We start from the raw sequence: 16534 nt of genomic DNA on the forward strand, positions 1-16534 counted from the left end.
CTATACTCTTTGCTTCTCAATACTCCTATGTTTCTTTGGCAAAAGGCATAAATTGGCTTTGAGTTTCTTAATACTACTATGACTACCAGGACATTTTTAGGACATCTTAGTGTCTTCTAGACCACTAGAAGACACTATTTTTCAACATAAATTTTGTAAAACATCTGGAGCTGATCTTTGAAGTAAAAGGAGTGACATACTCAAAATATTTTCATGTGTTCTATCCCCTGACATGCAGCATTTGAAAATACAGAAAGTGGAAAAATTACCCAAATGATTATACCAGGATTCGAATAAGTAACGCTGAGAAGCACTCTTAAAGCGCAAAGTAAATGCATTCATATAATCCACTATATACATGGTGAGCTACACTTAAGAAAAGCATTCACAGAGATATATTAAGCTCCCTAGGGCCAGGAGTTCTGACAAGAGAAGACAGGTGTCTTGCAATGTCACATTTACACCTAGCTAGAGATGTTGCTTAATTTTTTCAGTAGCTTAGAAAAAAATAGCAGTTTAATGCTAAGATAATTTTTGTTTTATTAGCTTTATTGCACAAAATAGATATAACACCATTTTAATATAAAGAAATGGAAATAAAAGTGTACTTTCAGTTTCAACCTTAAATCTTTCATTATTACTTTACTTCTAAGATGAAAGAGAAACTACCAAGTACATCTCACCAAAAAGAAAGGACCCTGCTCAATTTTATTGACATAACACCTTTCAAAGATAAAAACTTTGCAAGTTGTATCATTGAATTAAGTATAGAGGTCTGAATAAAAGTATAGCTATTTTTCTAATCATTATTTACATTTCAATTCACCTTTGATGCTCTCAAGGAGAGCTGCCAAGTTTAAAGAAGCTTTAACAGCATATAGCCTGGAATGCTTTTCATCTCACTGCATTTCATTTAATTGCTACCCATGAAATATGGATTTTATCTTTTTAAATGATGTGATTTTGAAATCATTATGTATTATTCAATGTGTATGTTAAAACTGACATCTGAAATGATTAGTTATGTTTGATGTGTTCAATATTGCCTTTTTTTTACTATTCTCCACTGCAGAAGTTGCACTGAGCAGACTAGAAGATTCTTATTTAGAAAAACTTTTCCAAGATTCAGTAGAAAATACTAAAAGCTGTACCTGTTTCCTGATACTGCTGCTTTGTATTCACCTACAGCACAGCTAGGAGATATCCATGGTCAAGAGCAAATGAGCCAGATCAGGTTGTGAAAGTTAAGTTTTATCTGCATAGTGATAAGGTGGCTCAATATAAAATTCTTAGTCCCTGTGTTCAGGTAATCCAGTTAGCCAACAAAACAGCCTTGAGGGAAGAAATAGTTACCAGAACTCAAAAATAAAAAAGAGAAGACAAAAAGCTCATTTTTAGACAGCTACTTTGAACATGAGATTTTAGCCCCCAGCAAACAAACTGTATGAAGAAGATGTTTTTTTTCACTGTTCTGCCACTGTTCACCATTTTGTTAAAATGATAAAAAGATAGGACTTTTACAGAATCTACTGAAGACGCATTTCTGGAGACAGCATGTGGATGAACGGCAATTTTGCCATGGTTTAGTGGCAGAAATCAGGGTATTCCACACTGCAGACTACATGAGGCTTGCTGCAGAAAGAATTTCACAGTTTTGTTACATTCATTCTACCATAAAGTTAGCTCAAATCATTTGAATCTATGTCAATAATTTCTGTAGACATTTCCCAGGTGACAGAAGGCTTTGTGACTACATTCAAATCACATGCTATGGTGCTCTAATGAATTTATTAAGACTTTCAAATTCAAGAAAGCAATGGGAAACTCAGACACCTGCTTCCTAATCCTGTCAGAGCCTGGACTGAAACAGTCTAGAGAAAGATCTAGGGGCTCTGTGCAGACTAGCTTCTACTGTTACATATTCACATATCTCAAATCTCTGCTTCATGATTGACACTTAATACATACTTCTGTGACACTTAATATATATTTTAATTGACTATGGTCAATTAAACTCTTTTCTATTAAACAGCTTCCGAAATTTTATTATTTTTTAAAAGGAAGACAAGAAAGCTTACTGGCATTCCCTAAGAGCATACATGGGAGTAAAACAGCTACATTTATTTCTGCATGTCAAAGTTTTTGGGGTCACAAAGTGGAATTTTTCAACAAAATAAATTTCTGTCACTATGATATTATGGGCATTTGTTGGCACTGCTAAGGCTCTGGTTTCACTCCTGGAAGCAACAGTGTTTCCCCCTTACTGAGGCTACCCAAAAGCATGGAAACCACTGAAGTGTGTGAGAAATCCTTGGCATATTTCTTTATTAGCGTAATATAAGATTATAATTTTAATAACCTGTCCTACAAAAGCCTGCCTTCCTACCAATATTTCAACACCGATGTTTAGAATGGAATGTGTCAAAGAAAATGTTAATGAAAATATTTGCTTACTTTTTATGGTTACCTGTTTTACCTAGTCATACTCTAGAATAAATAAATGAACCTATTTAGTTGATGGTCTTTTTACAGTGTAAAGTAGATATTTACTTCAGAATAAAAGAACAGTGTGCCACCTTAATAAGGACTTATCCAGCAGAGCTGGCTTTCCCAGGTCACTTCAATCACAGAGTGATATCAAGTTGACATTAAGAGAAAGATACTAAGATACTACCAACAATCTTAAGCATAGCGAGAGAACCCCCTGCTGTCTACCAGTGACGGGAACTGAGCTGGAAACCTTTAGAAAAAGCAGCAGGCCCTGAAATGCCAAATAAAATTCCTTCTTACATCCAGAGATAAAGGAAAAAGAGTATAGCACTACTTTAACAAATAGGACTTGACAAAAAAAGAGAAAATAGATGCGGGCATTTTCCAACATTTTTTGTTTTGACAAATGGAAGAAAGTGAAGAAAAGGAGGTTGTTTCAGCTTCTTGGAAAAAAACCCCAAACGTATGAACAAACCTATTTACAGAACTTCTGAAGTCCGTCTCTTTCATAAAAATATGACTTAGTCTAATTATATATTACCCAAAGATGGTAATAACTAAGAAGGCAAAACAATTGTCTAATTTTCACTGATTTCTTATAAAGTTACTGTTACACAGCCTTGAATTCAGTGCTTCCTGATTTGATAAGTGATACTTTGTATTTATTGATAGAAGCACAAATACTCTGAATCTGCAAAATATTCTTGTAAAAATGGATAATAATTTTAAATATTTAGGCATGTTAATACAGGTTAGGTTCACTCTCAAAACAGTTTCATAGGGTGTGAGTTTGCTTTATTGTTGGGTTGGTTTGGGCTTATTGTTGGCTTGGTTTTGGTTTGTTTGGTTGGGTTTTTTATAACTTTAATGCCTGTCATTAAATTACATCTTTATGTATAGTTTACACTACTTTTAGTCATGCATTGGGATATATACACTAACACACCCCTTTACACATATAAAAAATACGAGCATTTAAAAATGCATTCGTATTTATGCTTTTCTTTTCTTTTGATTATCTAGAACTTTTACTAAAAATTATGGGAAGATTTCAGAATTCTCTACATTCCTAAAGATCTTGAAAATTTGGTTGAGCAATTGTTTCTGGTTTTCTGCATTTCTGGATTATTTACTACATTAAAAAAAAAAATTACCTAGATAAATTCAGAGTATTTTCTTCAAAATATTTTTAATTTTTATTTAGTATCTTTAATGCCTACAGTGTTACAATTTATTTGTCATTCCTTTATTTGGCAATATCTATGTTAACAGCTACACTCGTGGAGGTATTTTCTGACTTTTCAGTTAAACAACTAATCAGCATTTTCTTTACATTTCCATGAGTTTTTTATTGCTCAAATCTATTAATGAAGCTTCTACCACTGTAGGCTCACACACAAAAATATGACTCTGGAAGTCATGAGGATAACAAGGTTATAGTGTAATTTTTAAGACTAGGACTGCAGAACTCCATGTTATATTTCTGAGTTTGATGTTATCTACAAACAAATAAAACTGAGCATGCCTCTTCATAATAAAAGCTGTCATCTGCCAGAATAAAAGGTCATTTAGTGTGAATTTTGCATCTTGTCTGTCTCTAACATGGCCCATGTCCCTACACTTCCTATTAAGGTAACTCCAACAATTTCAAGTGAGGCTATTTTTATCATGGCTTGTTTCTGACAATATTCACTAGTGAGACTGTTTTCATATAGCGAGACTGTTTTCATATGATTGGCAGAGTTTGAAGTGAATCTAATATAATCTACCTGTGGATCATCTACCTAATCCTTTCTTCTGCCTTCTTCTTTCTCTGTGCCATACCTGCACATCAAAAACTGTGAGTTGGAAATAGTTTAGACACTACCTCACTATTCCTCATATTCCATCTATAGAGCAGTCACCTCCATATGATAATCCTTGGAAATCAAAAATCAATTGACCTATTTTCTACTCTAATTGTGTCAATTGAAGAAAAGTGACTTTCACAGTTCTGAGCACCAGGCAGGATGCTGACATTTGTCAAAGATGCGGTGAAATTTCTGTAAGTATTAAGGGAAATACCAATTTTATCTTTTATTCTGTTTTCAAATGCTATTCTTCAGCTACCTTCAGTGGTCAGATGCATGCTAAATGGGTGATAGAATAGCCTCAGCTGATGCTTCCTGAAGTTGTCACTTCCAATGCCTGAAAGGCCGATTCCTTCATCTCCTTTGTTGCTGGTGCCAATAGATACTTGAAAATGAAGAGACAAGGGCACACTCCTGATCTTCAAATGTCAAGAAGAAAATAGTCAACTCAGTCCTCCTCATGAACAATTAAATGTTGAAAAAGAATATTAAATGCTGTGTCTTTTATGTTACCGTAAGACTTAAAAGAAGTTCTCCAGGAAAAAAAAGGGGTGGGGGGAGGGCAAGAGAAAAGCACAAGGTTGAAAGCAGGTTGAAAGTAAAAATGCATTTTTACTAATAGTACTTGTGTACTGAATTGAATGAAGGAATTCTCCCTGATATATTCTTTTCAAGAAGCTGAATGAGAATGATGCTTACACTTACCCAAATCTTTCCAGTACCTACTGAAGTATAGACCAATAGCTTCAAATCCCACTGGAACAAATGGAAAAATTGCTACCAAATCTAAAAGTCATTCTATGCCATTGTAAAAACAGAAGTTACTCTACAAAGATTGTGCTTCCAGATTATTCTATATTAATTATACTTCACTGTTTTGTCTGACCAGACTATTCTCTCTTTATCACAGTAACATGTATTTTGTTCTTCCCTTGGCAGAGAACATCCAAACCCATCCTAGGGTAAAGAACAAAATGCCAACAAGAATTTTGGAATGTAGTTAATCCCAGGCAGGTCTATTTTTAATTAAAATTTTATAAAAATTAAACCCTTATGTATTTTTTTTTAATAAAGCCATACTCCTCCAGAAATACAAAACACTGGGGGGTAGAAATAGTAACAATACTTGGCAAATAGATTAAAAAAATCTTATACTTCCACCTATTCCTAACATCATCTAAGCTACTTTTAAGAGTAGATTTTTTCATAATATTATTCTCTTTCCTGATGATCTGGGCTGTGCTAAGTTTTGGCCTGTAGCCTGAACAGCAATGTGACAGGGTATAACTGCTTAGGGGACATCAGTCACAACACAGAAGTCACATGCTGGCCAAGAGGGACATGAAAAAGAGAATATATGATGCTTTTGAAATGTCAGCTATATCTTTTTTTGTGCCTGTGGTATAAAACCCTTTCTCTATCTTTTTAAAATTCACCAGCTGTTAGGCAATTCTGCAATAAGTAAACAATTCCATGGTGAATTAGGCAATCGCATCTCTTTTGTGGAAAACTTTGGGTCTTTAGCTCTGTACATCTGTGGAGTCACAAAGTACTAGTATTTCATTTTCATGTTGAAACACTGTATTTTCAGCTTTGCAGACAAATACACTAAAGATTAAGTAATATCATGTAAATGTCTGGTAACACTAAAAAATCTTATCAGTCTGTTAATAAGCCAAAGCCTTCCATAATGTGATGTGCTATTGGAAAAAGAAACCAAGGGTGCACAGGAGGAATTAAGTCTTCGGGTTTTTGTTCCACTTAGTCAAAGTACAAGGTTTTCCTACAAATCCTGTATATTAAGTCCAGATGTTCATGGTTTTCCAGGTAGTGGCATCGTGCCACTTTTATTACAAAATGTTTAGTGATAAATAGAACAGAATGTAGAGGAGAGTCACATCTGAATTCAAACACAATGGGGTGACTTGTCTACTCACCCCTACTCCAACGCTTTTGCTGCAGTAAAATTCAGGTTTGACTGCTGATTTTCTACAGATTTATGATTCCTTGTGAGACACCCTCGGGGAGAGAAAATATGTCCCCAAGGCTGTATTTGTAGTCTGCTAAAAAACAAGAATCCTTGTCAAATCAAGAGGAATCAGTCAAGAGAGCTTCTAATCTGACAGTGAATAGAATATGCTGAATAAACACTGCACAACAAACTCACCAGTTTAACTCTTCCAAGAGGGATTTTTGAAAATGCTCTGTTACGCCAACCCTGATACCTATGAAATCAGCAATTGTAATTGGCATCATAACTAGGCCAACAATTGGTACTCCAAAAAAAAAGAGCCCTTCAACATTCAGGCAGTATTTTATAAATTTGAAATTGGAAATTTTAATTACACTAAGCTGTGGGCATAAAAGGCCCCACCACTGCTATGTGTTATTCTGATGCCGTGACACAACTAGTGCCTGGTCAGGTAACAAGACAGATGAACCTCATACACTCCTTCAGGATGTCTGTTTCCACCTAAAACTGCCTCTGACTGAATGGTGTCCCAACTGAGGGAAAGAGGAGAAAGCAGGAAAGACTCACACTCTACAAACAAAAATGTCAAAAGAAGGTTGTAAGAATCATAGAATATCCTGAGTTGGAAGCGACTCACAAGAATCACTGAAATTCAGCTCATGGCCCTGTATGGGAATGAAGATCTATGATACTTGTCTAAATGAGCATAATGAGCATATATGATCATGCACTATGCACAGGAATACACCAAGGAACACCGTTAGGGAAAGCTGCCAGCAGAGAAAGTCGAGGATTGAGGAATTTGACAAACCAAGAGGGAAATCAAGACTTGATGTTAGCTAACTATGTACTAGTTGCTGGACGCTTGTTTTTCTAGTCAGTTTTGTTTAGACACGTGAAAATCAGTGTCAACACACTTATTTATGTTGTAAATGAACTCTAATTGACAAATAGTTAGCTACAAATTTAGCTAAAGGGAAACAAAATGTGGTCTTGAGTATATTCAGGGATAATCCCAGCCTTTTCTGTGGACATATTCGCCCACAGACTGTCTTAGGTCTGCAAAGCCACACAGCAGATCCTGTCTCTGGTCACAGAAAATCCCATAGGGAAAGGCTGCGGAAGCAGCCCCTGTCCCCTGTGGCATGCCGACATAAGAGAGGGGACTATGAACACCCTCGGGCAGATTAACAAACTCTGCCAACATGTGAAAGGTCAAGGTAAGGGGTCATTAGTCAGGACATTCAGAATCAGCATTTCTGTGGGCCTACCCAGATGGTCAAGTTTTCATACACGATCCAGCCCATGGCTAAAGCTGCCTTAGAAACAGAAATATCCCAAATTTTTCCATAGGCATATGGGAAGATTACAAGGGATATAAATTTATCACTGACCATCAGTCACTAAGTTTAGCTGCACACTTGCCTCTTCAAATGAAAAAATGAATCTGCTACAGCAAGAAAATTTGTGTGCATGATAGCAAGGTAAAACAAGAACCCCCCAAAATCAAGAATAATAGGAAACCTGTTACAAAAATGTAATGGATATTGTGTATAAGTCAGTCATTTACGTATATAACACTAATACCAAATGCCCCTACAACTTTTGTCAGCATCTGATATTTACACAACTGTATCTTTTCTACAAAGCCCTGTTGTGTAGAGTTGCACACTACAACAACATTTTAAATATGCCATCCTTCTTCTGAAGTCTAATCATAAGGACCACACATGATACAGAATTTTGTTGTAAAGATATGGTGATATTTTAATATGCACATACTTGAGCCCACACCATTTTATTATAGGATATGAGGGGTACCTTAGAAAGTTCCCTGAAATTATAGGATCCTTGCATAATTTTCTTTAATTACTTAGGTAAATACCATTCACATATTTTGTTTTAATATTATCAGATATAAACTGAATATTCTGATATAGATATTTAAAATTTTAGACAAATTTTTAAAAAAATCACAAAATATGCATTTGACTATTTCATCTCTGCAAGGTAATGTGGATCTTTTGTCGCATAATGAAAGCAAATTTTTGCCTGACTGAAGCCATTCTTCAGACAAACAGAAATATTTTTTTGAAAATAGACTATATATCTAAAAGCTCTCAGTTCAGTTCTGTTCATCTATCTTTGTATCTAGACACATATCTCTTGGAAATAGTCCTGAATAACAGAAGATGCATTAACTATGCAGTTACAGAAGTGATAGACAGCACCACATGAGTCTAACTGCGCTACTCCACAGAAATTTGGGGGTTTTTCTTACCTACAGATCTTGATGATGCAATAGGAAGTCTTCTCTACACCGTAAGAATGACATTTATTATGAAATAGATTTACCATTAAATCCTCCAAAAACTGGCTTTAATATTTTTAATATTCATTAACCGTTAATGGAAAGAAGTAGTAGGACTTTGTTTTGGAAACATGTTTTTGATAATTGTCTAAAATTTGAGAGATTCTAAGTCTTTGGTAGTCTTTTCGTACTTGGATGAAATGAATGAGTAAGATTAAACAGTAATGAATGGAAAATTAGAAATTTCAAACATGATCCTTTTTGCTTGGGAAGTGACAATTAGAAGGGAAGTAAGATAACAGAAGCCAAGAGTGGTACACAACAGGCAGTGAGATGCATTCAACATTTAGGATTACAGACAACCCCAAACGTCTAAGAGCAACAAAGCAGAGAATGAAGAAACATCCAGAATAGTGTAGTTGTGTTTATGCAACAAAACAAACATTGGCCAAAAATACAGGGATGTTAACATGAGAGACAGAATTGCCAGAAGCAGAAATTTGACAGACTTGATTAAGCTGCTGGTCCATCAAGCCTGTGCTCAGCCTGTAGCTGTGACCATTGCACAATAGTTCAGAGACAAACCTCCTCCAGTGCAACTGCACTAAATGATGCTGTACATTGTGGAAAGCATTCCTCTCGGTCCCTGTGGCAGTCATCCTACTTCCTGAAGCATGACATTAGGTCACCTCATTTTAGCATACCTACCTACAGTTACTATTCCTTGTCATACAATCATTGAAAAATATCCAACTGCAGCTGCTGACTCTGTGATTGTCCGTGCTTTGCCAAGTTTGGAAGAGCAACGTTTAATCTTGAGGCATTTACGTACATTTCAGGGAGAGAGAACACATATAGTAAGAGATTTTTGCATGTGGATATGAGAAACATACATGAGAAAGGAAAACGAATAATTTAAGCAAGTGCGAAACTGTTTCTTACAGACAAAAATTCAGCTAGATCCTGGATACTGTAGACATTAATGAACCAAACAGGACATATATATTTGGTTTAACTGGCAAGAAACAGAGATGCAAATTTTGAGTCAAATTATTTTATTATCCCCAGTACAGCATTTAAATTCCAGGAGGAAACAACTGCCATAGAGTAAGGAGTCACACTAAAACACTGTCTCTTTATATTACTAATTATCTTTTTATATATTCAAAGTGGAATATTTCATTAAGCAACATGGTTTATGAGCTGTAGTTCGAATAGTAGCCATTTCTGTGTGTGAAAAACTCAGAAAGGTAGCAATAAATGTAAGCACGAGACTTGAACAATAGTGATATCATCCTAAACATTTCTACAATGATGATATCATTATAGAGTTTTTTACAATACTGCTCTGCTCCACTGTGCTATTTATCCACTTTCTTATATCCCTTCTTATCACAGTCTCCTCATGTCAGCCTCATTCCATTCATCTCTTCCCTTCTCACTTCTCTCCTGCCTTATCAAACTCTTATGTGTCTCTGCATGCCTCCTTTTTTTACCTTATCTTGTGTGTGAAAGCATTGGCTTCAGCACATTCAATCAAAAATGTGCTGAAAACCTAACCCACTGAAAAAAGTCATGGACTTAGTGTGTATTTTGCACCCCTTTTCTACTACATGCTGTGGCAGGGACATCTGACACTCTTTTGTACAATATAACGGGGCTATGTTATCAGTTGTTCCTTAAGTGCTACCATAGAATAAATTCATTGGCAATTTTCTGTATTTATTTTTGGCAGGCAACCTGAGAGACAAATTACCTACCTCCAAACACAGATATAAATAAGCATAAACCATGCAGGTGTTTTCCTCCTCCCTGTCAGTGTATTTCAACTGCTGGAACATGCTGAACTTGTTTACCTTTTGAGAGATGCAGCCCAATTTACAGAGGAACACAGCCCTGAAACATGCTATATAATCCCCTCTCAAAAAAAAATTTTTCAATATGAAGCAAATATAGGTCACTTTCTAACCAATCCCAAAGTGAATAAAAGATAACAGGAAATGCAAAAATGGTATCCATATGCAAGGAAGCACTTTAATAGTAAGTCCTTAAAATAAGGGAGTTTGCATAAGGTCTGTGCATTTACAGTCTTAAAAATATCACATAATTAGTTTTCAAAAGTCTTTACCGGGAGCCATGATTTTCAAATAACTAAATATACCCATTTTCCTCTCTCCAAAGTGAGCCAGAATACTTCCAAGATACAGATAATGACAAGTGAAATAAGGTCCTATCCCTGTCTTATTAAAGTCTAAGCTGGAAGATAAATGTGTGGGAGCAGGTTGAGACCCTAAAGCATAAGTCTGACATAAGAAAGCAAATAATGTTTTCTATTGATCACAATATTATGAGACACTCCACCCTGATGTCCTTACATTTACAGAACCACAGATACCTCAAGAGCAGAGAGACTCACCCTTTTCTGATATTTAGTATACTTTTGACCACTAGAAATAAAAGTCTACATCTTTTAAATCACAGAGCAAGCTCTATTTGTTACTTTTCTCTAAACAGATATATTCCTGACTATTTCTACAATACTTTGCAAGGTGGAGAATGGTCTTTGCCAAAACATAGGTCAACTACTGTTACAACAATGTTGTCTTGATGTCAACATTAACCCCTTCTTGATCATTCTTATAAAAAATTTAGTATTTTAAAACATTGCATTTCCTCTTTGGTTTTGTCTAGTTTAAACTCCCTTCTGCTCTGTTTATTGTAAAGATTTATGCACCTTTGAACACTCAAAGTACTGCACATGCTAAGCTTTGCTATTCTAAAGCATAAAGCAAGGCTCTGTGAAAAGCTACACAAAATTTATTTTTCATTTGACTTTGATTTAAATATTAGAAATAGAGACTACTTCAGTTCTCACTCTTTTTCAGGCTTCACTGAAGGTGCTCCTATGTTCTTCCTTGAGGCTTAATTTTGTTCTCCTCAGAGAGGTCAATTATGTGGGCTTAAAGAAGTGGCAGAAATAACGGCATTGGGAAGCTGCCGAAATGTCAGGAGAAATCCTCAAAGGCTTTTTTTTCAGGTGAGAGTTGCTGGAGCGATAGAACAAATACACTTCTCAGCAGCAGATATTGATGTTCTCTCTTTCATGAAGGCTGTGGCACAGACTGATAGCTTACTGCAACAGAAATGCTACCCCAACCAACACCCTTCCAACACCCTCAACACTGTGTACCATGGCAGATCAGAAAAACAAACCCCCACTTCACAAGATTATTCTGTTAAGCGAGTAGTGTGACATTCCCAATTCTGAAATACTTCACAAAAAGTTGGGAAAACCTCTGAGAAATGCAACCATGTCTCTCCAGTACTTTCTACCTCCTTCCAGTGAGGTTCCCACAACCATACCCAGAAGACCTCTGGAGCCACAGTGCACTATGATGGAAGAGGGGACCAGGGAGGTCAGACCTGGCCCTGCAGGTTCAGTCATCTTTCAAAGCATCAGTCTTACTAAGAAACCATGCAGTGAGTTCGTGACTTTGATACCTGCTGCTGACAATACCACAGGTGTACTCTTTCCTCTCTGGTTTAGTCCACATCTCTGGTCTCAGAAAAGTGGCAGAAGAAATGGTGAAAGAGGAAACACAAAGAAGAAAACACAAGCAGGTTAAGGTGTTCTAGACAGGATTTTTCCTTGTCTAGATTTTGGATTTTCCCTTGTCTAGATTTTGGGTTTTCCCTTTTCTCTTACTCTGATAGCCACAAATAAAAGGTAGTACCCTGCCAAACTGCTCCTATGATGAAAAAGGGAACCAGTAGCCCTTCCAAGCACTCCCATATATATCCAATAATTCTGGAGAAAAGTCCATTGATATAACCCCAGAAGACTCTCACATCCTCATCGCAGGAAAACAGGAATTATAAAATTGACTAACATATTATAGGTTTTAACTCTGAATTCATCCTGTTAAAATAGCAGGAAATCCTAGAAGCAAAACAAAACCTGCAGCCCCCTGGAAGTTGAACTAATGAACCACTTGCAAAGGGAGTTGATCAAAATTAACATCAAACCCAGCAAAAGCTTCTGCCAAGTACTGCACTGCCATCTTCCTGCTGCAGGCAATACCTGTTCCCCATGGAGAACCCCTGCAGTTGTGCTCCCTTTCTCAGTGTCTAGAGCCAGTTTCATTCCTTTTGATTTTGACAAGACAAAACCTGGAAATGAAACCTCATCTTGCTCACCCTTTCCAAAGGAAGAAAGGAATAAGGCATAATTTTTGACTTTTAACATATGAAGTCCATAACTATTACATCAAAAATCTCGCTGAGATGGCTCTTTGTGGAAAAATCCAGATTCTCAAACTAGCTTTCACAGTTATTAAGTCAGTCATAAATATTAAATTATTCACAGTTCATTAAACCATCTAAAATAAATTTCAACTAAATTTTAAAATTCTCATTGCTCACTAGCATACATGCAGAACTGGGAAGCCGCTAGTAGATAAATATATGCTATTTATGACTAGATATATATTGATATACAGATATAAGTATATGTAAATATACACACACAGAAAAATAAAGTTGGATGCAGAAATCCAAAGCTTCAAGCCAGGTGAGCTTAATGGATAGTCTTTCAGTGAACTAACCCTTAAAAGATCAAGGAAAAACACAACACGAAAAGGCTATTGTTCTCATATTTCATATGATAGAAAATAATGAATTATGGCATTACAATAATTACTTTAAACACGTAGAAAAAATCAGGTTATGATTTTGGAAAAAATTTTGGAAAATTTGTCTCAGGAATTTTGCAAAACCCTATCAAACTCCAAAGATTTTGCTTCTCCTTTATTTGACAAGACTTTGATAGTGTATGTTAGAGACCCTGGCTCAATCAATTCCCAAATGACAGAATACAAATCTCACTTGCTGCAGCAGGCAAAACAGGTATGAAAAGCTCTTGAGACTGATCTTCCCACACAATGTGCTGCCCTCCTGTTTCTCTTCTAAGAAATACTGACATAACACTCTTCTATGAAGTTTCTGCACATTTTTCTCGTTCTAATTCTGAGAAATAGTTGAAAAAAATTTTAAATATGCCAGAATAAAGGGGGGAAGAAAAGGAGAGACTCTCAAACTGATGCAACCAACCATTAAAAAAGGCAAGAAACAATGTAAATTCACATTTGATAATCTGTATGTGAAACTGGTCTGTCACTGTACCTTCTTTTTCTTCTTCAAGAACACACAGCAACTTCACACATAATACCTTTCCTGTCGGTGCTGTTGCTTAATTAGTCAACATGATGTGAACCTTATTATAAAAATAATTGAGTTGGGGCCTTCAGTTTCTGAAGAGAGGCATCAACATGTGGGCTATTCTCACAAGATATGGGTTCCATATACTGTGAATATGAATGTGACAGGAAGAAGGGACACCAAGCCGTGCTGCGGAGGACTATACAGAACTTCAGTTTCAACTTATACTAAAAGTGCTACTTAGTCTACAGAGCATGCTTCCATTTTTTAAATCCTTATAAGAAATTGGTAATAAATATAAATATGTGCACATTTTAACGATCATTCCCATTATGCAGCAGTCTTTTTCAATGATGGAAGTTGGCATACGAAACTTAGAAATCTTTCTTCTCCCATCCTCTCCCAAATAGCCAAGGGAAAAATGTGTGACATGCAAGACAGAATTGCATTTATGTGCAACATATACACAGATGTGAAAAACAAAAAGACAAAAAATCCACCAAGACAGTAACAGAAAGTGATTGGTTAAAAATATTTTTCTACAAATGATGATATATAATTCTTCATCTTGATCCTCAGGGGAAGACAGACTTCTCTCTGATGCTTTGTCATTTTATATTCAAATGCATTAGTCTTTAAGGTGAAAGCAGGCAATTGCTGAGACAAAAATGTATTATCAGTGTTGTCAATACATTAATATGAAACAATCAAACCTGTATAGGTACGTTAATATGAACAATCAAACCAGCATTGATGTTTTGAAACAACTATCTTTAAATTTTTTGATTAAATATTATTATTTTTCTATTTGGCAAGGGTTTAAGTTGAAAATCATTTTGTAGACATAACAAAACTATGTCTTCCATTGTGTTTTCTAATATGTCAAATTTGTCATTTAATGGGCCAGCCACTCATCTTTCATTTTCTGCACAAGGAAGAGTAAGCAGTACATTATAAAAACATTCATTTCCTTGCCTTGCTCAACTTCATTTAACTTGAACCATTTCCAGAATAATACATAAATACAGTGCCTATCACAATTTGTTCATGTGTGGTCCCCCTTCAGAATTAACCATCAGGAAACTGCACATTTTCTGAAATTTGTATTTCCTTCTGGAGTACTAAGAACTTACTACAGGAACAGTGCTGGGCAAGAATGTATTCTTCAGTGTGCCAACACATTAAAAAATGCTGTTCATGCCATGATCCAGAAATGAACTCCTCACACAATGAGATGGAACTGGAAAGCCAGTAATTAATTTTCTCTAATAGCTCGAGGTTTTTCCTTCTAGTTTTCTTCCTTCTGATAGCAAATACTGCATGTTTTCCTGTGATAGAATTTTTATTTTGAATAAATGCAAAAAAAATGTAGATCATACTGCTGGAATTTCAGCAGTTTCCAGCAGGCATTTTCTGAGAAGGAATTTTCTCTTTGTCTTGACATTGACATTCAAGATTAGTTCCATTTTTTCTTCCTAATTAGCTTTTCCAAGACAATTGTATGTTTGAAACAAACAGAATACTTTCCCTCAGGGCATCAGAAACTTAATCTTTCTAATTTCCTTTCAACAGACATTGAAAACAAAGAAGTGTGTTGTAACTCAGTTGGGAATTAAGAACCATGTGACATAAAAAAATGGGAAAAGCACTATGTACATAAATTTAACACAGATATCAATAAAAATATAGTAATGAAAAATCCTTTAAGCCACCTTGTTAATACCCGACAGAACTGCCTGTTCACATTAAAGTAGCTTTGCCTTTTAAAGGAAGTTAGGGCACTAAATTTACACAAAACTGAGGAATTTTATATTCACAACAACGCACTGAGTGATTAGCATTAAATCATTGAAATATCATAAACAATCTGAGATCTTTCCAGTCACTTTATCCAGCAGCCTTCTTTGTACTCAAAAGTTTTTTTTTAAACTTTGATCATTCCACAAAGATAATAGTCCCTCACAGAGCTCTTTATTTTCCTTATATTTGATATAAAAAAATCAATAATGCTAAGCATACAGTTACAAGATTATGGTGATAAACCATAAGACTGTTAATGACCTTCTAGATGGAAGCTGCACTCATAAATCTCATCAATAAAAGTAATGGTTAGAGCAGTTTTTGGATTCCGATCAACAAGCCACTAAGAAAATAACTGCAGGTCTCTATTTAAAAATTTTGGAGAATTGAATTGAAAATTCTAATCTTTGTGGCATATGGCACTCTACCAGTATAGCCTACCAGGAAAAGAGCTCTATGGTATGTTTTTTTAGGATTGTTAACATGCAGACTTTCATACGTCGTACACAGTAATTTCTAGTGTATCCCATCTGGAGATAAGGCTGCACACAACCCCGGTGTGTGTAACATACAGACATTGCGAACTCCTTAAAAGTGGACACACGTCTCATTCCTGTGTAGATTTCAAGTTCAGCTGTGCCTCTTAAACAGAGTCCAGCAAAATACTTACTGATGTGTAGAGGAAACCTTCTCCATTTAGGGCTATATACAACCCAGTCTTTACACCCTGGATAGCGACAACTCGAAGTCCCACTGGTATAAGGTTGAATAAAGCTGTGAAGGAAAAGCATGACCAGATATAAATATGCTACGGTTAATACAATATTCAAATAAACATAATTAGCAAAAAGAAAAAAAAATAGTTCCTCTATAATTTTTTAATGCTTTTAAAAT

The 16534-nt window shown here is 35.6% G+C and overlaps 1 protein-coding gene across 5 annotated transcripts in view; it reads right to left on the reverse strand.

The window, feature by feature from the left end:
- FGF14 (fibroblast growth factor 14) overlaps window positions 1-16534 on the reverse strand; it is a 386777-nt gene that overhangs the window by 73071 nt on the left and 297172 nt on the right. For all 5 annotated transcript variants that reach the window (XM_032100142.1, XM_032100140.1, XM_032100145.1 and 2 more), the window contains one exon: window positions 16311-16414. In XM_032100142.1, the coding sequence (XP_031956033.1) occupies window positions 16311-16414 (104 nt within the window). The remainder of the gene's footprint in view (window positions 1-16310; window positions 16415-16534) is intronic.

Source organism: Corvus moneduloides, chromosome 2, assembly GCF_009650955.1.
Source record: "Corvus moneduloides isolate bCorMon1 chromosome 2, bCorMon1.pri, whole genome shotgun sequence".
Taxonomy (NCBI): Eukaryota; Metazoa; Chordata; class Aves; order Passeriformes; family Corvidae; genus Corvus; species Corvus moneduloides.